Genomic DNA, 18,095 nt, shown 5'->3' on the forward strand with positions numbered 1-18,095 from the left:
GGCCGGCTCCGCTCCCGCCCCTTCCGCCCGCGCAGGCGCCGCGGCTGAGGGGAGCGGAGCGGGGTCAGTGCGGGGCCGGGGACGCTCCCCGCTCCGCCGCTGCCAACGGCTTCTCGCCCTCCCGGGCGCGTCATGAGGTCCGTGCGGCTCCTCAGCCCCCGGGGGCCGCTCTGCCGGTGGGCCTCCTCCGTTGTCCCGCGGGGATGCCGCGCAGTGGCCGAGCGGGCTGGTGAGGCGCCGTGCCTGCTGCTGGGGCCTCTGCCTGGCCGGGGGCCTCTGCCTGGCCGGGGGCCTCTGCCTCCCCGGGGGCCGCTGGCCGGCCGGAGGCCGTTCGGCTCGTCGCAGTCGTGCTGCAAGCTGCCCGCTGGCGACCCGGGAGAGAGCGATGCCGGCAGCTGCGCTGAAGCTGTCAGGAAGGAGGAGGAGGAGGAGGAGGAGGAGGAGGATGAAGGCGTGGAGTTCGGGACGCTCTCCGACAGATTCTCCTCCAGGAAGTTTTACCACAAAACCACCCCGCGCCTTCAGAATTTAAAGCTTCCGGAAGAGGGAGAGGAAGAGCCGGAGAGCAGAGCGCGCCGCGGCCCCAAGAACACCCCGTACTGGTACTTCCTGCAGTGCAAGGCCCTCATCAGAGATGGCAAGGTTGGTTACCAGCTCTGCCCTCACCAGCATCCTGATAGAGCTGGTGAGAGATGCAGCTCGGGAATTCTCTCCCGCCTGCATCACCCCACATACTGGCTGGGTGTCTTTACAGAAAGGGGTGAAGTAAGAGTTGTGAGGAATCAATCCTGTGCTGTGTAGGACCTCTGCCCAGCTGCCTGACTTAATGCCTGTTGTTTGTGGTTCCCATGTTGTCTTACTGTGGATTTCCCTCTTCCCTGTAGCTGGCGGAGGCTCTGGAGCTGTTTGACGTGCAGATGCTGAAGGAAGAGCGTGTGCAGCCACAAGAAATCAACTACACTGTCCTCATTGGCGGCTGTGGCAGGGCTGGCTATGTGAAAAAGGCATTCAGGCTCTACAATGACGTAGGTTTACGTTCTCTCTCAAACCTTCATTATGTTTTTTAAGCTGAAAACAGTTTTGTGGAATCACAGGGGTTGGAAGGGACCTTGGGAGAGGCCATCAGGTCCAACCCCTCTGGGGTTCAAGCTTTTGGTCACGTTACTTTGTCTCTCTAAAACGCCTCTGAGCCACTTTCTGCACCTTCTCAGCCTGGAACGCTTAAAACCAAGTTAGGAAGCTGCAGAAGTCCTTCCCTCAGAGCCGGTTCCCGTTCTTCTTTTCCCTCAGATGAAAAAACGTGGCTTAGCTCCCACTGAGGCCACTTACACGGCCCTGTTCAACGCCTGCGCCGAGTCGCCCTGGAAGGACTCGGGCCTGCAGAGCGCGCTCAAGCTGCGGCAGCAGCTCAGGAGCAGAAACCAAGAGCTGAACCTCCTCACCTACCACGCGCTGCTGAAGGTCTGCGCCCTGTGCTCCGACCTCAGGACGTGCTTTGACGTACTGAAGGTAAAGACACAGCTCTCCTCGTGCTAGGTGGGGTGTGCTCTGGTTGCAGCCCCTGGAAGCTGCTGTACCGCACAGACTTTCATTCCCAGCAGAGGTAAAATTCCAGATCAGGTGTTTGTGTTTCTCTGATCCTTAGTCTCGTACAAGGAAATTGCACACAAAACATTAAGCTGCAGAGTTTGGCCTTGAAACTCTGCTCAGGGGTGTTAAAGACTCAAAAGATTTTTGTGGGGCTCACAGCTACTATGTCTGTGTGTATTCATTTTGAAGACCCCCATACTGATCCCTACTGCCTTTTAGAGCTCTCCTCCAAAGGGCCAGCCTGGGAGTAGCTAAAAGGATTGCTCTTTCTGTCTTCACATTCCTTGTGGCTCCCATCAGAGAGAGCACTGGGATCTACACAGGGAGCGATCATTCTGCTCGTGGCATCAGCAGTTCACTTCAGGTTTTATTGCTGCTGTAAGCCCAGAAGACAAAAGCTGTATTGGAGCTTCACAGCCAGCTGTGACAGAGTGTTTGGGTAGCTGTGGAGTTTAATGCTCTCTCTGCTTTCTTAGGAAATCGTGCAGAAGGGCCACGTTCTCACAGCTGAGACGTTCAGCTTCCTTCTCATGAGCTGCATAAAGGACAGTGAGAACGGCTTCCGGTACGCCTTGCAGGTTTGTCTTCTGGCTCTAAGTGGGGAGGGAACAGCAGTTCTGTATGGGAACTTGTCACTTGAACACACATAAGGTGGTTTAAAGTGATTTCAGCTCCTCCTAGGAGGAGTTTTGTAAGCTGGCTCTCTGTCAGGACACCTCATACACTGGTAAAACCACCCTGGATGACCTTCCAGGACTTCACTAACTCAGGGTGGCTGTTCACTGTCCAACAGCAACTCAACTCATTGCTGTAAACTCACTCCTTTTCTACAAGTAGATACAGTGGCCACAAGTAAATACACTTACAGTCTGCTAGAAACTCTCATGTTACTATTGTGTACATCTGGTGCTTACCTGGTGTTCATCTTCCCTTCCACAGGTCTGGAAAGAAATGACTAAGCTAGGAATAAAGGCCAACAGCCACACTTACAATCTGATGCTGCGTGCAGCCAGAGACTGTGGGATAGGTGATCCAGCTGTGGCTTCTGAGCTCCTGCTCCAACCCCCCCATGAGACCTCACCTCAGCTAAGGCTTGGACCTGGGAAGCTGAAGGTGAGAAGTGAGAGGAAGAGGAGATCGGAGCGTGCAGCTGCTCTCCAGCTGGATGTGGAAGCTATGGAAAAGCAGATACTTCAGGAGCGGTCAGTGCAGCCTGAAGAACTGATCCAGGAACACAATAAAGATGTGAATCAGGCTGAAAGAGAACCAGCTGCTCTCAGCAGCCCTGGCATAGCTCCCAGCAGGACTGCAGCGCTGCTGAGGAGAGGCCAGGACAAGATGAAGCCGGAACCAAAGCAAGAACCAGCACAACTAAGCCAGGAGCAGCATTTCTGCAACCTGCCCAACTTGCTGGATTCCAGGATGCCCAACACAGCTGTGGTTTCCTTGGGGTCAGCAGCCACCCCAGCTGATAGACTGGCTCTGATGGGGGGCGTGGAGGGCTTCATGGATAAAATGAGAGAGGACAATGCAGAACCTGACATCAAAACCTTTACGCTGCTGGCAGAGCTGGTGGAACCCCAGAGCCCCTCGGAGTCCTCGTTGCTGGCACTACTAGATGAGCATAAGGTGAAAGTAGATGTGACCTTCTTTAACACTTTGATAAGGAAGAAAAGCAAACAGGGAGATCTGGAAGGAGCAAAGGTGAGCAAACAGAACCAGCCCTCTGGCCATCTCCTTGCCTCAGGCCTCCAGCACTACCAGTGCTTTGCTGAGACCTGTTTCTGTCCCCAGTAGAAACTGGGAATTTCAGAGTTTTCCACCAGCCAGCGCTCAGGTTAATTTCTAAGTAGTTACAGATTTTGTTCTAGCACCTTCAGTGCTCTGTCTGGAAAGCTCCAGTGAGGCTCTGGAAACTGATGTCACTGCTTGTGTCTTGCAGAGCTTGCTGCCAGCTCTAGTGCAGAGGGGACTGTCCCCTAACCTCCAGACCTTCTGTAACTTGGCAATCGCTTGCAACCAGGAGAAGGACGGACTGCAGTTACTCTCTGATTTGAAGGTAAGAAACTGCTGCTTAGGGTTTGAGCTGCAGCAAGAGGCAGAGTGAAGCATTACTGCTTACAAAAAGACCTGCTGAGGTTTTAGTGGGGAGGGGTGGTGGTCTAAATCCAAAAACACACAACTCTAGGGCAGGTTACTCAGCTGCTGTGGGTTCTGGAGGGAGAACATGCCTTTTCCTCCTTGGAGTCCTGCGCTGGTTGGCAGATAAAACAAGTTTAACTGTGGTGTTTGTTGTTGTTTCCAGAGGTCTGGAGTAACTCCCAACAAGTTTATATACAGCACCCTCATTGCTGCTGCTGTGAGGCACCTGGATTACAGTTACCTCACAGAGATCCTGCGAGACATGAGGAGTAACCAAGTGCCTCCCAATGAAGTTATCATACGCCAGCTGGAGTTCGCAGCACAGTACCCCCCGAAGTTTGACAGGGTAAGTACCCCAGCTGGTCCCAGTACAAAGGCAGAGAACACCCACAAGGGAGGGGAGATGTAGGTGCCACCCCAAGTCTTTGGGCTTGCCTGCTCTGACAGTTACTCAGTGGCCATTTCTCGAGCAGCAGCCTGCAGCTATTGCGTGCTGGTGTGGAAGTGAGCTCCCTTCTAATAGAACCTTGTTCTGTTACCCTTCTGTTCACAGTATAAGTCAAAGAACCCTTATCTGGAGAAAATTGATGGTTTCCGTGGGTACTACTACCGGTGGTTAAAGGTGATGGCAGCAGAGGAGACCCCCCACCCCTGGGAAAAATACAGAACAGCTAAACGTGCAGAAGGCAAGAGTCAGGAGGAGTCTGTGCCCGAGCAGATGTCACAGGGAGCAGGACCCTGAAGTGCTGCATCTTCCTTCTGCTGGAAGAACCTGGGACTTGCTGCTTTAAACTGTCTTGTAGTAAAGCTGCTTCCTGTTTCCTTGAATCTGAGTTCTCCTGGTAACTTAAATAAAATATTTGTCCTTAGTTTTAAGAAGCAAATTGATGCTCAGTGAGTTTCCTTTAACTGCAGGAGAGTGGGTACACTGTAGTTTGCCAAACCCTGCACTATGCAAGGGGAAACAACATGTGATGGGTAAGTCTCTAACCATTCTTAACTGTATACACACTAATTCCAGGTCACAAACCTTAGAGTTCAAGTGAAATTTAGCTTCCTTCTATGTAAGGTGGGCTTGAATCAGACTTGGATATCTGAGAACTGTATTATTTCCTGTCCTGCAGCCTTTTAAATTCAGATAGCTGAGAAAAAGGAGTAAGAGCTGGGTAAGAAACAACCCACATGTACAACACCTGCACAGTGTAGACCAACCTTCAACCCAACCACCCCAAAGGAGAAAGAGGATGGAAATGTTTTGGCACAAGATCACACTCTTCTCTCAGGAGGGCAGATTTTATTTTAAAATAAATGGCTACACAAAAGCATACTCCAAGCCAGCCACCACTGTGTGTACACTGCAGGGGAAGAGCTTGCTGTACAGAGATCCCCAATCACAGGGAAGGTGGCTGTAACTGCACAAGTAGTCCGTTGTGTAGGATGATCTCTTTCAGAGTTCAAAAAGCAGTCTGATGGGTAAAGGCCTCACCCAGAGCAGCCTCTGCAGCCACAGTGAGTGCATTCAATGATTCTCCCCTGAAAAAGAAAGGGGGGGGATGTTTCAGGCAAGCCCCAGGAACAAACAGACCAGCAGGCTTGAATGGGTCTGCAGGGGCAGGGTTTCTGCTGTCGAGCTCCCTGTTGTTTCCCCATACTTCAACCACCTCAAACAAGCACACACCAGAGCTGACAGTCACTTCACAGCCAGCTAGACACCAACTCTGCCAGCAAAGACTGAAACTGTCAGCACTAGAGGAAGCTGCCCAAAAGAACAGCAGTACCTCCTCCCCTGCCCCTGCCTGGGGAGGAGGTAGGGGGTTAGACAGGGTACCATACAGGTCCAGGCAAGCAGAGGAACAAGCTGAAAACTCTCACCACTTCCAGCTTGCTTTTGGGGACCCTGCAGATGCAGTTGGTTCCAAAGTTGGTGTCCCGTGTCTGGATACAGCGCAGGCAGCAGAGGTTCTCATAACCCTGTTTCTTCCACTTTGCAATCAGGTTTTTGTCAGCGTACCCTTCCTTGATGCAGTATTCATAGAGCTCTGCAGGGGAGCACACACCACAACTAACTCCTCAGAAGGGCTAGGAGACTCACTACCAGGAATTACTAGCTGTAGGAACTAGCAGTGAAAGCCTGGCAGCTGCCAGCCTCCCCCATACACATCTTCCCTCCCCAGAAACCTGATCCTTCCCACCAACACCCCAATTCAGGCCCATCTGCAGACATCTCACCCTGTTCTGCTTTCCCCTGCCCAGGGCAAAGCATTTCCACTCCTCACCTCTGCTGATGGCTTTTCTTTTATAGAAGAGATCAAAGATGTAACGTGTTTTCTGGTGGTGAATTCTGAAGATGGGCCAAAGGGATTCCACTTTCCTCTTCCCTTCGTGAGGCTCAGTCTCAGCTGGAAGGAAACACAAACACCAGGTTTCAGCTGAGTGTTTCAGGCAGCCAACTGAATTCCTCAAGTCTCTTTGCAACAAACTGATCCAAGAACATTATTGTAACTTTAATACATCAGAGAGATGAGACTGAGCCCAATGGGAGAAGATTCAAACAAAAGGGACCTGTCTTGGAACAGCTCCTTTAGGAAAGGCAAACAGAAGGACAGTAGGGATGATGTGACCCACATTGGGCTGGTGGATGACTTCACAGCTTCCTTGGCTCGTCAGACCAGAGCAACAGCATGGACAAGAACCACCACTCCCACCACACATACCAGCGAGCTTCAGCCAGGGCTTGGCCATGGAATGCCCTAAAACAACTGCACACTGAACCCCTGTGCTCTGTAACCTGCATAGACTCAGAGAAGAGCACCCAGTCCTGGCCCAGTCTCAGTCTGCAGCACCACTGCAAGGCAGAGGTATAAAGAGAGTGCCTCTACACTGGCACAGTAAGCTGTGCTTCCTGAAGCAGTTCAGGGCGAGCTTGTCTCACACACACATTCCTGGGAACACCCAGCCTGCCACTTACCTTCTCTCATCTTCTGATCCAGCTCATCCAGCGTTGGCTCAATCAGCTCCCAGCCATCCGGGGGAGGCTTCCTGCTCCGCTTCACCTTGGGCATCGCCTCGCAAACGAGGAAGGCAGAAGGCGAAGGGTCGGGTGTGCCCACGCTCCGAAAGAGCCTCCAAGCCCCGAGAACCGCTGGGGGAAACCAAGAGGGAAACGGGCCTCAGCGGTAGTTCTCCTGACGGCCCCGCGGCCGAGCTCGGGAACGAGCCGTGTGGAGCTCGGGAACGAGCCGTACGGAGCTCGGGAACGGGCCTTATGGAGCTGGCTGAGGCGGCCCGGGCTGCCCGCAGGCCCGGGGAAGCGCCGCGCCATACGCGACGCGCTCCCCTCGGCAGAGCCCCCCCCTCGCCCCCCGCTGCGGCCGCCCCGGACCGACAACTTCCTCCCGCTCCTTCTGGACGCCCGGCCCGGCCCCGGTGCGCTGCCCAGCCCGGAGTCGGGCCGAGCTGCGGGGAGGGCCCCGGTCCCCGCTCACCTCCCGACGGCCGCCGCTTCCGCCCCGTCGCACCCGCGGGGGCCTCTCGCACACAAGCCGCCCCGCCGGGGTGGCCAGCGCAGTGCCTGAAGGAAAGCCTTCACGCTGTGCGCGCCCTGCCCTCGGTCAGGCCGGGGCGGAAAGCACGTCCCGCCGGGAGGGGGAAGAGTCCCCAGCTCTCCGCTGCGGGGGAGGGGGGGGAACCCGGAGAGTTCGGAGTTCAGGCGGCTCCGATGGGCAGCCCCGCTGAGGGGGCCTCGCGAGCGGCGGTGACTGGGCGGGGGGCGCGCGCCGCGCGCGGGGGGGGGGCGTGGGGGTGGGGCGGCTTCCGCTTCCGGGTCACCGGTCGGGGCCGGGGGGGGGGCCTCGCCGCAGCTGCCGCAGCCGCCATCGCCGCCGCGATGCCGAAAGGAGGTGGGGGCCGGGCCGGGGGCCGGGACAGGGGGCGGAGGGGGCCCCGTGAGGAGAGGAGGGGCTCGGGGAGGTGGGGGGGGGGAGAGGCCCCGGCTGCGGAGGGGCGGGGGGCAGCGCTCGCCCTCCCCCTCCCGCCCCGGCGGCGGGTGGGTGCCGGGGGCGGGCCTGGCTGCGCGGCCTGGGCGCTGAGGAGAGGCCCCCGCCCCCTCCGCCCCGGCCGTGCGGGGCTCCCCGGGGAGCTCCCCTGCGCCCCCCTCCTCGGCCGCGGGGGGAGGGCCCCTTCCCGCCCCCCGGTGCGGCTCCCGGGCAGGGCTCGGTGCCGTCCCCTGGCCCGCTCGCGGGGGGTGCGTCCCGTCCGCCACAGGCCGCAGGTTCCCCTCGGTTCCCTCGGGGGTGGGGGGTCCCATTCTGCGCCCCCCTCCCAGCAAGCGCCGTGGGATCGCATCGGCCCGGGGGAGGGGGGGGGAGGAGGGGAAGGGGTCCGGCCGCTGGGGGTTCCCGCCTTCCCCGCGCGATCGGGAGCGGGCTGGGCCCCACGTGCTCCCCGCTGGGCTGGAAGCTGCAGCCGGTCTCGCACGGAGAGGCGAGTTTACAGCTACACCAGAGATCCCGGGGGGAGCCCTGAGGGGCACGTAGGCGGGGGGGGGGGGGGGGGGCTGAGGGCCTTCTCCTCCCTTCCGGTTCGATGGTGGAGGGCTGGGTACAGGGGATCTGAGTGGCCGGGCAGAGGGTCCATCCCTGCTGGGCAGCGCGGGGGGGCTGCAGAGGTGGCCTTGGGTTCAGGGGCTCCAAGCACGAGTCCTTTCATGTGGCTCTGGCAGCTCTGGGTGTTAGGGAGCGGGTACCAACTTGCTCCCGTGATTAAGAAGAAGTAATGAGGGACTGACAGGCTGTCAGGGCTGAGCTGGATCCACCCAGAACCTTCTCCAGATGCACCATCTGCATAATTGGCTCTTGTGTGTGCGTCTCTCAAACCCCAGCCATATACATTAATGGAAACCAGCCCTCCTCCTTCAGCTTCTCTGTAGTTGGCTCCAGGTTATTTCATCAGCATTTCTCCAGCTTTAGCACCAAATCTGCTGCCCAGTTCAGATTTTCTTTAACCACTTGATTTGTGGCTGTTTGCACCACGTTCCTAGCCAGGGCTGAAGCTGTTCAGTGAAGGCAAAGGGCTGTGGTGGGTTATAACCCTGGCTACTGCATTTAAATGCCCAGTAACCAAGGATTTCCCACTCTGTTGTTCTCTGAACAGTCATGAATGTTTGTTTCCAACCTTCTGCTTCTTGGGAGAAAGCAGGATCTTCACTCACCCCCAGTCAGCAGGAGTTCCTGTGCTGTGGGGCAGTTACCTTAGTGAGGACTTTGGCACTTGCTGTTTAATAGAAAATGGGAGGTTGATCCAGCCATTAATAAATTTAATTACAGGATCATTTCTCATGGTTTTTTTTTAAAAGAACAAGTGATTCCTTCAACATTCCTCCATTCTCTCTGATCTAAATTCCTTTTTCTGTTGAAAGCTGAAGACAGTTTTATCAGTGTGCCTGCCTTAGGGGCCAGTGGCCTTCCCTGCAGGTGATTGTCTTTTCAGGTGCTCCCAAGAAGCAATAAGGATCACTGTCCCTATGTTACAGGTGGGGAAACTGAGGCACAGAGCTGCAGTGAGTTGTGTGGTGTGATGTGGTAGGTCAGTGGCAGATGTAGGACCAGCACTCGCTTGTCTGACTCCGGGTTCGTCTCCCTGTGAGGAGCAGAGCCTGTCCCTGAGGAGCAGAGCCCCATGAGGAGCAGAGCCCTGTCCCTGAGGAGCAGAGTCCCATGAGGAGCAGAGCCCCATGAGGAGCAGAGCCCCATCCCTGAGGAACAGGCACCCATCCCTGAGGAGCAGAGCCCCACCCTGAGGAACAGACCCCCATCCCTGAGGAGCAGAGCCCCATCCCTGCCCCATACTGATCTCCCTCCAGCTTACTTGTCCCCATGCAGACTCAAACAGAAATAAGACTGAGTCACTCTTCAATTTGCTTCTTTTCCCACATCCCCTGTAAGCTCCTCTCTCCCCTGTTGCTTTCCCCCTGCCTTGCTGGTGCTTCGTTGCAGCTGGGCGAGGAGGCTGCCTGCCCTTGGCTGGGCTTGCACCACACTGTTGGTTGGGTTTATTTAGCTTCAGCTCAGCGTTATGTAACGTGCCAGGGATGCTGCTGTCGATCCATCCAGAGTGATGTCACTTGCTGGGCAGTGAGGTAATGTCTCCTGTGGCAGATCTCCCTCCCAGAGGGTGTCAGTGTTGCCACGTGGGATGGCTGGGAACAGGCGAACAGCAGACACGCTGCTTGGGTGCAGCAGAGCTTTTCCTTCAGCTGCTTGTTGGAGTGCCTGGGAGCTTCCAGAGTGGGGGTCAGAGAGAAGAACCTGCTCCCTGCCCTTCCCCATTTCACCTGAGAAAAACCTCAGGAGCCTGCACAGCTTCACAGTGGGGCTTTGGAGAGAATTTATTCCACAGCTCAGCTTCTGCTGAGCTGAAAGGTTTGAGAGTTTGTCTCTGCTGGGCCAGGACTGGTCAGAAAATGCTGAGTTTCTACAGAAAACACTGAATTTCAATAGAAAATGCTGAATTTGTACAGGTCTCAGCCTGCAGCAGCCCCCAGCCCCTCCATGTCCAGCAGTGCAGCCAGGCCTGGCCGTGGTGGGGTGATGCTGTACTGACACATCTCCCCATGCAGCCCCAAGGGAGGGGACATGAATCCCTCTGCCCTCCCCACCACCGTGAGTTTTCCACTGTCCTCAGCAGGTGAAGTGGGGAGGGACAGAGATGGCACAAGTATTTCCTGCTCCTGTCACCATCAGAGCCCCCTCAGAGCCCCTCTGGGAGCTGAGCCCCCCTTTCTGAGCTGCGTGCTCCTTGCCAGTCGCACACACGGGCTGTACCTGGAGCTCCCCAACGCAGGGCTCGAGACTGATGCCGTTCACTTTACTTCCCAGCCAGGCTTTGAGCTGTTAGGGACTCACTTGCAGGAAGCATTAATGGCTTCAGCAACTCATTAATCAACAGCATGTTGAACTTGAGAGCAGATCTTGGCCGGGTAGAGCAGCTGGGTAAGCTGATTCTGGCCTCTTGTTCCTAGAGCTTGTTTTTATCTTTCCCTTATAAAGCAGGAAAAACATGGAGGCCTCTTTCATTAGCTCTTCAGCTCTTGTTATAATTCCCAGAGCTTTTGGCCAATTAGCTCCTGGTTTTCTCTTGGCACAGCCTTAGTGCAGGGGAGGGGTTAAGGAGGAGTTGGTTGTCACCCGGGCTGCGCCGGGATCCCTCCGGCGCAGGAAGCGGCTGTGGGGCTGAGCACCCCTTGCCAGCCCGGGAAGTGAATCAGAGAGGCCAAGGGCGTGGGTGGGGAAGGGTGAGGAAGGGTGGTGTCACCCAGAGCTGCTGCCTGAGAGGTGGTGGGAGACAGCTCTGCTGGGGTTGAGGGATGGGGGTACCCGCTTTGGGGAGTGTTCCCCTGGCTCGCTCTCTGCTGGACGAGCCTGCGCTTGGTTTGGAGAGCATCCTGCAGCTGATGGGCTGCTCTCTTGGTTCTGCTGTCTCCAAAAACAGCCCAAGGGAAGGAAAAAAGGAAGGAAGGAAGGAAGGAAGGAAGGAAGGAACTGATTCACCAAATACCTTTCTATGGATCAGTAATCCAGAAGGCTGTGGGGGGACCTCATTGCAGCCTTCCAGTACCTGAAGGGAATGTGCAAACAGGAGGGGAATCAACTTGTTCAAAGGGCAGAGACTGGCAGGACAAGGGGGAATGGAATGAAGCTGGAGGAGGGAAGGTTTAGATTAGATATTAGGGGGAAGTTCTTTACAGAGAGAGTGGTGAGGGGCTGGAACAGGCTGCCCAGAGAGGTGGTGGATGCCCCATCCCTGGAGGTGTTCAAGGCCAGGTTGGATGGGGCCCTGGGCAGCCTTGTGTAGCTCCAGGCCTGGAGGTTGGTGGCCCTGCCTGTGGCAGGGGTTTGGAGCTCTATGATCCTTGGGGTCCCTTCCAACCCAGACCAGTCTGATTCTATGATTCTAATCATGATTCTGCTTGCAATTTACCCACAATCCTTGGGAGTGTTTCACTGAGGCTGGCAGGCTCAACATGGCCTTTGTTGTTGTTGTTGTTTAGATTCTATCAGAGGAGCTATTTTGGTTTGTCCTATCTGCTCCAAAACTCCACAGAGAGTGCTGCAGGAGGAGATGACCTGTCTGGGAGGTTATCACTAAAATATTTATTGTATGCTTTTTTTTCTCTACAGGTAGAAAAGGAGGCCACAAAGGCCGAGCAAGGCAGTACACAAGTCCTGAAGAGATCGATGCCCAGCTCCAAGCAGAAAAGCAGAAGGCAAGGGTATGTGTTTGCCTGTGTTCTGTGCTTTGCTGGCAGTAGTTCTGCCTTGTACAGCATGGGCATCGTGCTGTTGATGAGAAATGGCAGCTTAGTCAAGTGTTGCAGATCATCCTGTCAGCAATGTGAATCCTGAGTGTCTCTGGCCAGGGAGATGGCAAGGTGGGATCCAGGCTGGTTCCTCACAGTTGAGGCCAGGTAAACCACCTGGTTTGCAGTTTGAAGGGTAAAGGATAGGGAAGGGGGTTACACAGCAGACCCCTGTGTTTCATCATTCTAGTCTCCAGTGTCAGCTAGGTTTTTATATCTGTGCTCTGCAGCTTGGCTGTGGAGGGGAAGGGCTCACATCTCAACAGCTTATTGAAATTACTAGATTTGCCCTCTTTCTCTTTGGGCTTAGAAGGCCAAACTCCTTTAACAACTTGGATTTTCTTGTTTGCATCTGACTTGTTGGGAGAGGGAACAGTTTTCTGGCATGACTCCTTTTTTTGGATCCTGACATCTCCTCTCACTTCCACAACCACCTGGCTGGGTTTATAAAGGACATGGCTACTTTTTGGGGTGCCCACTCTCCTGTATTCCCAAATGACTGCAGCAACAGCAGCACTCTCACTGCTGCTTTTCTGTGACTTTCTGAAGTGCTGCCTAAGCCCAGACACACTCCTCCAGCTGACACCTCACAGCACTGACCATGGGGGGGTAATTACACCCCATAAGGAAGCACTGATGAACACCTCAGAGGAGATCACCCTTTCAAAGCCATCATGAGCCACGTTGTTGGCTTCTTTTAATGCCCTGACCATCTGTAACTCCAGATGATGGTGTGGTTTGCTGCTCAGCCACATATCCCAACGTTGTGTTGGATTTCTTCTCCCAAAGTGTAATTCTTTGTGGTTTGTTTTCTGATTCCACCTTCTTGGCTTCGTGCCATCTTTCCACATTCTGAAAGAAACCACTTCTGGGTCTCATCCTGTTTTCCAGAACGATTCCAACTCCCACTGGTGTGATGGCACTCACAAACCTCATAGGCATTCTCTGCTCCCCAGTTGTCAATACCAACTGGAAGTGGAAGAGAACAAGCAGGACCCCACTTGAAATGTCTGTCCTGTTTCAAACCAAACCAGAGAATCCCTCTCTGAGAAGGATTTCATCTTGCCCTTCCATGGCAATCCATGCTGCACAGTGACAGTTACAGCTCTCACTGTTTCCTTAGGGAAAGCTTATAAAAAACAATTAACAGAATTACTCCTCTGCCTGCCCGTAGCTCATCCCCTGTGCTCTGCTGAGGAACACTTGGCAACAGTAAAGCAAGCTATTCACACCCATGTTGGCTCTTCTAAGCTTATCTTCTAATTAATTACAAAAGGATTCCTAGGCCTCTGACTGGTACAAGCTGTGCTGAAGAGGTTCTAATGACTGGGGTGATCATGTCCTGGCTGATGCTTGTCAGTTTGCTCTTCACCTAGGTCTAGGATGTGATCCAGCTCTGCACTGCATCCATGTAGTTTCCAATCCCTGAGATTGGAAATCCAGGCCAAAATGTCTCCTGGTGATCTCTCATCTGGAGAAGAGGAGGCTGAGGGGAGACCTTCTCACCACCCACAGCTACCTGAAGGGAGGTTGTAGAGAGGTGGGCGATGGTCTCTTCAGCCAGGTGACAGGAGATGGGACAAGGGGCAATGGCCTCAAGCTGTGCCAGGGCAGGGACAGATTGGATATTAGAAAACAATTTGTTACTGAAGAGTTGTCAGGGCTGGAACAGGCTGCCCAGGGAGGGGCTGAGTCACCTTCCCTGGATGTGTTCTAAAAAAGGGTAGATGAGGTACTGAGGGATCTGGTTTAGCACAGGATGGGAATGGTTGGACTCGATGATCTTCAAAGGTCTCTTCCAGCCTTGTGATTCTGTGATTCATTTGGGGGAAATGAAGTGCTGGTTCTGATTTTTACTGGAATGTTCCTGGCCTGTTACACAGAGAGAGCAGCAGAGCTGTTTAGAAGTGACCTGCCAGGACAGGTGGTGAACACTGATGTCTTCAGCTCTTGCTTTCTAACAGCAGCACACCTCTGGTGGCAAAAGGTGTCCAGAACAGCGATGCTCTCAGAGCTGTCTCTGGTCCCCCCCAAATGATCTCATTTAAGGGTCACTGTTGGATCTGGGATTTTCACTGACACAGATTTTCTCTCATTCCATGGAATTTTGTAGGAAGAAGAGGAGCAAGAAGAAGGAGGTGAAGGAGCAACAGGAGACCCCAAAAAGGAGAAGAAGTCTTTAGATTCAGATGAGAGTGATGAAGATGATGAGGATTATCAGGTACTTTAATTCTCAGGGCAGGTAATGCATTTGCACCACCCAGAATCTTGGAGCAGGGGAGAGATGCACGCTCTTGACTCAGAGTTCTCTTCAGGAGCTACCTGCAGTAAATTCTTTATGGAAGGCAGAAAAAACCTCTTCACTTGATTGAATTTAGCCCTCAGAGTGAAAACCTGTGTATTTTTCTAAGGGGAGTACACAAAGGCAGTTTCAAAACAGGCTGAAGGTGCCTGGTAGTGCAACTCGTGGTTCCTGAGTGGTTTTGCTACCTGGTAGTGAGAACGTCTCTAACCCTGCTCCTGGGGTGTGTGCAGTGTGTTGGGAAGGGAGGAGCCTCTTAACCCTCCTCTTGTTCTTCCCCCTTTAGCAAAAGCGTAAGGGAGTGGAAGGGTTGATAGACATAGAGAACCCCAATCGTGTCATTCAGACAACCAAAAAAGTCACTCAGCTGGACCTGGATGGACCTAAGGAGCTCTCGCGACGGGAACGGTGAGTCTTCCCCGCCACCTCGGCTGGAGCTACGGCCTTCCTGGAATTCCATCTGGCAGGGGAGGAGGTTTTCCCCTGCTGTGTGTCCCTAGGTGTTGCTGGGAAGCCCTTTAGATCTGTTGCTCTCACCAGGCAGGACTTCCCTGACAAGCTTCACAGCAGTTGTCTGTCCCCTGGAAATAACTGCACCAGCCTGGAGCCGGGCAGCTTGGCCGGGCGCGCTGAGAGGGTGGAGTTTGTTGCTGTGAAGTGAACGTCGACTGTTCCTTCCCTGGAGTTTTATGCCCAAAGCCAGAAGTAACTGAAACCCATTAAGCAGAGGTTACCTTGGGGTCTGCTTTAATCTTCCCACAGAAGGTGCTCTGGTGACAGGGAGCCAGTTCCCAGAGTCTCAGGGTCACGGTGACATTTTGCTCTGAGCCGATTTATAAGATGAAAACCAAAGTTTAATCTCCTGGTTTCATTTAGCAGAGGAGAGGTTCAGAGTGAAGGATGTGAGCTTGCTTATTTGGGACAGATTGCTCCAGCAGAAGTACACCTTTGAGGGTGAGGCTGGGAAAAAACACCTCAGGGTGCTGTGCAGTCTGGGTCTGATTCACCTGACCTCCTTGTGTGGCAGTGTCCTGATTTAGATTAATAATCTATCTCATCACCCCTCTTCAAACCCTGCAACACATGAATGCCCCAGTCTCTGTGGGCATCCTTCCCAGTGAGAAAGCTTCCCCCATGCTGCCTCTACCCGTGTGCTCACTGGGATGCTCTGGTGACTGGTGTGTTTTGCTCAAACAGAGAGGAAATAGAGAAACAAAAGGCAAAAGAGAGATACATGAAAATGCACCTAGCTGGGAAAACAGAACAAGCCAAGGCAGATCTCGCCCGACTAGCCATCATTCGGAAGCAGAGGGAAGAAGCTGCCAGAAAGAAAGAAGAAGAAAGAAAAGGTTAGAGAGTAATTAATCATGTCCTCTTACTTCTCCTTGCGATGGCTGCGCTGCCAAGAGGTGTGATTTCTCCTATCACACACGGTAATCCCTCGTCTCCTGCGACTGCATGGTGTTGCTGAGTGTCATTATAACTTCTCTCATCAAAACCAGGTTCAGCTGCTTCATTCTTATAATGCTTTAGAAAGCTCTAGGGCATCTGAGCAGAGAGAGAGAGAGGAGGGAGTCACCCCTGATACCCATCTTGTCCTCACACCAATGCTGCTCCCATTTGCTGTGTGTGATTTATCTGCTTCACCTGCTGAGGACCCAAACCTCCCAGCAGCAAACTCTCAGCCCTCCTCTCCCTGCTCCCCCCTAATTCTGGAGGGAGGGGACCTACCCATGGTTGGCAGGGAGGGTCCCATGCTTTCCCCTGACCTCGCTGTGCTTGGCTAGCAGGTCTCTGATCCCTGGGGCTGTCAAACCTCCACCATCTCCTCACATACTCTGCGAAATGCTGAAACCTCCGTTGTTTTCCCCCCGCAGCGAAAGACGAAGCGGCCATGGCAGGTAAAAGACTTCAGTCACTATCCCTGAACAAGTAAGCACAGGATACATGCAAGAGGAGGAAACGCCAGGGAACTGTGCCTGGTGCCTGCCAGGAACTCTGTGGCGTTGCATACCATCGATGTCACGTAGGCTGCTCTGCGGCATCGCGTCACCTCCACCTCCCAGAGACACCGACGATGTGTTTGTCTTCATCCTGGCACAGATTTTTTTCCATTTGGGGTTAGGGGCAGCCGCTCTCTTGGGTGCAGAACTGTGCTGAGCAGCAATTCTCTGTAACAGTTTGGAAACCTGAATGTTTTTTTTTGCTGTTTTTAGGATTAAAAACTCATAGAGCAGGGGCAGGGCGGGGAGGGAGCTGCGCGGGAGGGGAGGCGCTTCACATGTTAGATTGTGAGACAATAGATGGTGGGGTCAGTGTGGGGTGGGGAACTTGGGCTTGCTAGTGAAAGCCCAAGGGATGATGTCTCCTTTTGGGCAGGTGGCCCATCAAATTTTGCTGCAGGGTCCTGCAGTATAATCAGGAGCTTGACTTCATGGACACCTGGAGTGCCGTTCCTTCCCTGTCCATCCCTCCTCTCTTGCAGCCAGTCTCCCCTTTTCCCTCCTCTTCATTATTATTTTTTCCTCCTTCTTCTTAGGGATAGTGCCAGTTTTTAACCACATCATCCTTTGTTTAAAGGAAACAGAAAACAACCCCAACATTAATCGTATCAGACCCAGATAGGGAAAAAAAAGCATCCCAAAAACTTGATAAAGTTTAAAAACCAACAACAGCAAAACTTGTATATTTGGCTGATTAAAATTTAAATTATCATAACCACTCTGTCCTTGTCATGTGTGTGTGTGTGAGTGAGTGAACAGGAGGTGATGGGCTGGTGCCAAGGTGTGGTAGCAGTCTGGTGGCATGGTGACTTCTGCCACTTTGGTTTCTCTGTGGTGTGACATTTGGCTGGGAGGTTCAGGAGCTCCCTCAGTCAGCAGATGCAGCCTGAAGGCACAGAGCTTTCCCTGCTGCCTGGCAGACGCCTTGCACAATCTGGTTACTGCAGGAAACAATTCACCTAGTCACCGTGTGGGAAGGAAGGTCCTGGAACTGTCACCCCTGTCACCCTCCCATAGGGCTGCTGGAGCAGGGGATGCTCCAAAGCACTGTGCCCTGGGTTGGCCAAGGAGTCCTGCTCTCAGCCCAGGCCGGGCACGCTGGTGCTTCCCAGACCTGCTCAGCAAAGGCTGGAGGAGATTCCACCTGAGAGCTGAGCCAGGGGCTCTTGGTGCCACCAGCAGAGAGGTGACAGTCACAGAAACGATTCCCAGGATGGCAGCTGTTGTGATTCGTTCTTGTTAAGGCTCGGCCGGGCTGCTGGCACTGAGCTGCCTTCACAACCTGTGAGGGCATCTCACTTCCCTGGTGCTGGAAGCCTGGGTCACCTCTGGGTGGAGACACAAACCCTGGAGCTCTTCTTCCCCCCTAGGCTGTGCTTCCTGTGCCTCCAGATGGGATTTGGGACCAGAGAGAGCTTGAGGGAGCTCCACAGGCAGCAGTACCGGGAGCTGAGCCCTTGCTGTCAGCTCTGACTGGGGAAGAACTGATAGGGTGGGGACAGGGCATGGGGGGTGTGGGGGCCTGGGAGCACTGGGAGACGGATGGCGCCTGTGGCATTTACCACACACCGTTCAACCCTGCTCTGAAAAGGTGGGAAGATGGATCTGCTTGCTTGGAGCTTCTCCAAAGGCTCCCTGGCTCTCCTGAGAGCAGCTTCGCCCTCCCAGTGCGGCTGCTCACACGTGGAGGTGAGGAAGGTGG

At 54.2% G+C, this 18,095-nt stretch overlaps 3 protein-coding genes across 3 annotated transcripts; 2 read left to right on the forward strand and 1 right to left on the reverse strand.

The window, feature by feature from the left end:
• Positions 1-60: 60 nt before the first annotated feature.
• On the forward strand, positions 61-4,610 carry PTCD1 (pentatricopeptide repeat domain 1). The gene is made up of 8 exons (XM_084270890.1): positions 61-642; positions 885-1,025; positions 1,291-1,509; positions 2,067-2,168; positions 2,530-3,294; positions 3,533-3,649; positions 3,896-4,078; positions 4,286-4,610. The coding sequence occupies exons 1-8, from the start codon at positions 133-135 to the stop codon at positions 4,472-4,474; spliced, it is 2,226 nt and encodes a 741-aa protein (XP_084127016.1). The 5' UTR covers positions 61-132; the 3' UTR covers positions 4,475-4,610.
• A 395-nt stretch (positions 4,611-5,005) lies between these two features.
• BUD31 (BUD31 homolog) lies at positions 5,006-7,255 on the reverse strand. Its single transcript, XM_084271168.1, has 5 exons — positions 7,218-7,255; positions 6,701-6,874; positions 6,009-6,131; positions 5,605-5,771; positions 5,006-5,265 (listed from the first exon to the last, which is right to left on the reverse strand). The coding sequence occupies exons 2-5, from the start codon at positions 6,792-6,794 to the stop codon at positions 5,215-5,217; spliced, it is 435 nt and encodes a 144-aa protein (XP_084127294.1). The 5' UTR covers positions 6,795-6,874; positions 7,218-7,255; the 3' UTR covers positions 5,006-5,214.
• A 306-nt stretch (positions 7,256-7,561) lies between these two features.
• Positions 7,562-17,108, forward strand: PDAP1 (PDGFA associated protein 1). The gene is made up of 6 exons (XM_084271128.1): positions 7,562-7,631; positions 11,910-12,001; positions 14,202-14,309; positions 14,677-14,798; positions 15,588-15,739; positions 16,268-17,108. The coding sequence occupies exons 1-6, from the start codon at positions 7,619-7,621 to the stop codon at positions 16,324-16,326; spliced, it is 546 nt and encodes a 181-aa protein (XP_084127254.1). The 5' UTR covers positions 7,562-7,618; the 3' UTR covers positions 16,327-17,108.
• The last annotated feature ends 987 nt before the right edge of the window (positions 17,109-18,095 follow it).

This window comes from Gallinula chloropus (genome assembly GCF_964237585.1).
Source record: "Gallinula chloropus genome assembly, chromosome: 15".
Classification (NCBI taxonomy): Eukaryota; Metazoa; Chordata; class Aves; order Gruiformes; family Rallidae; genus Gallinula; species Gallinula chloropus.

What these genes read in the sequence shown, in the direction of transcription:
- PTCD1 (XM_084270890.1), top strand. Translation starts at nt 133, where the DNA reads ATGAGGTCCGTGCGGCTCCTCAGCCCCCGGGGGCCGCTCTGCCGGTGG. An exon ending in CGTGCTTTGACGTACTGAAG is followed by an intron (nt 1,510 to 2,066) that starts GTAAAGACACAG and finishes CTGCTTTCTTAG; the next exon opens with GAAATCGTGCAGAAGGGCCA. An exon ending in GCTTCCGGTACGCCTTGCAG is followed by an intron (nt 2,169 to 2,529) that starts GTTTGTCTTCTG and finishes TCCCTTCCACAG; the next exon opens with GTCTGGAAAGAAATGACTAA.
- BUD31 (XM_084271168.1), bottom strand. Translation starts at nt 6,794, where the DNA reads ATGCCCAAGGTGAAGCGGAGCAGGAAGCCTCCCCCGGATGGCTGGGAG. An exon ending in AAGAAAAGCCATCAGCAGAG is followed by an intron (nt 5,772 to 6,008) that starts GTGAGGAGTGGA and finishes GCTCCCCTGCAG; the next exon opens with AGCTCTATGAATACTGCATC. An exon ending in CCAAAAGCAAGCTGGAAGTG is followed by an intron (nt 5,266 to 5,604) that starts GTGAGAGTTTTC and finishes TTTCTTTTTCAG; the next exon opens with GGGAGAATCATTGAATGCAC.
- PDAP1 (XM_084271128.1), top strand. An exon ending in GAGCTCTCGCGACGGGAACG is followed by an intron (nt 14,799 to 15,587) that starts GTGAGTCTTCCC and finishes TTGCTCAAACAG; the next exon opens with AGAGGAAATAGAGAAACAAA. An exon ending in GAAAGAAGAAGAAAGAAAAG is followed by an intron (nt 15,740 to 16,267) that starts GTTAGAGAGTAA and finishes TTCCCCCCGCAG; the next exon opens with CGAAAGACGAAGCGGCCATG.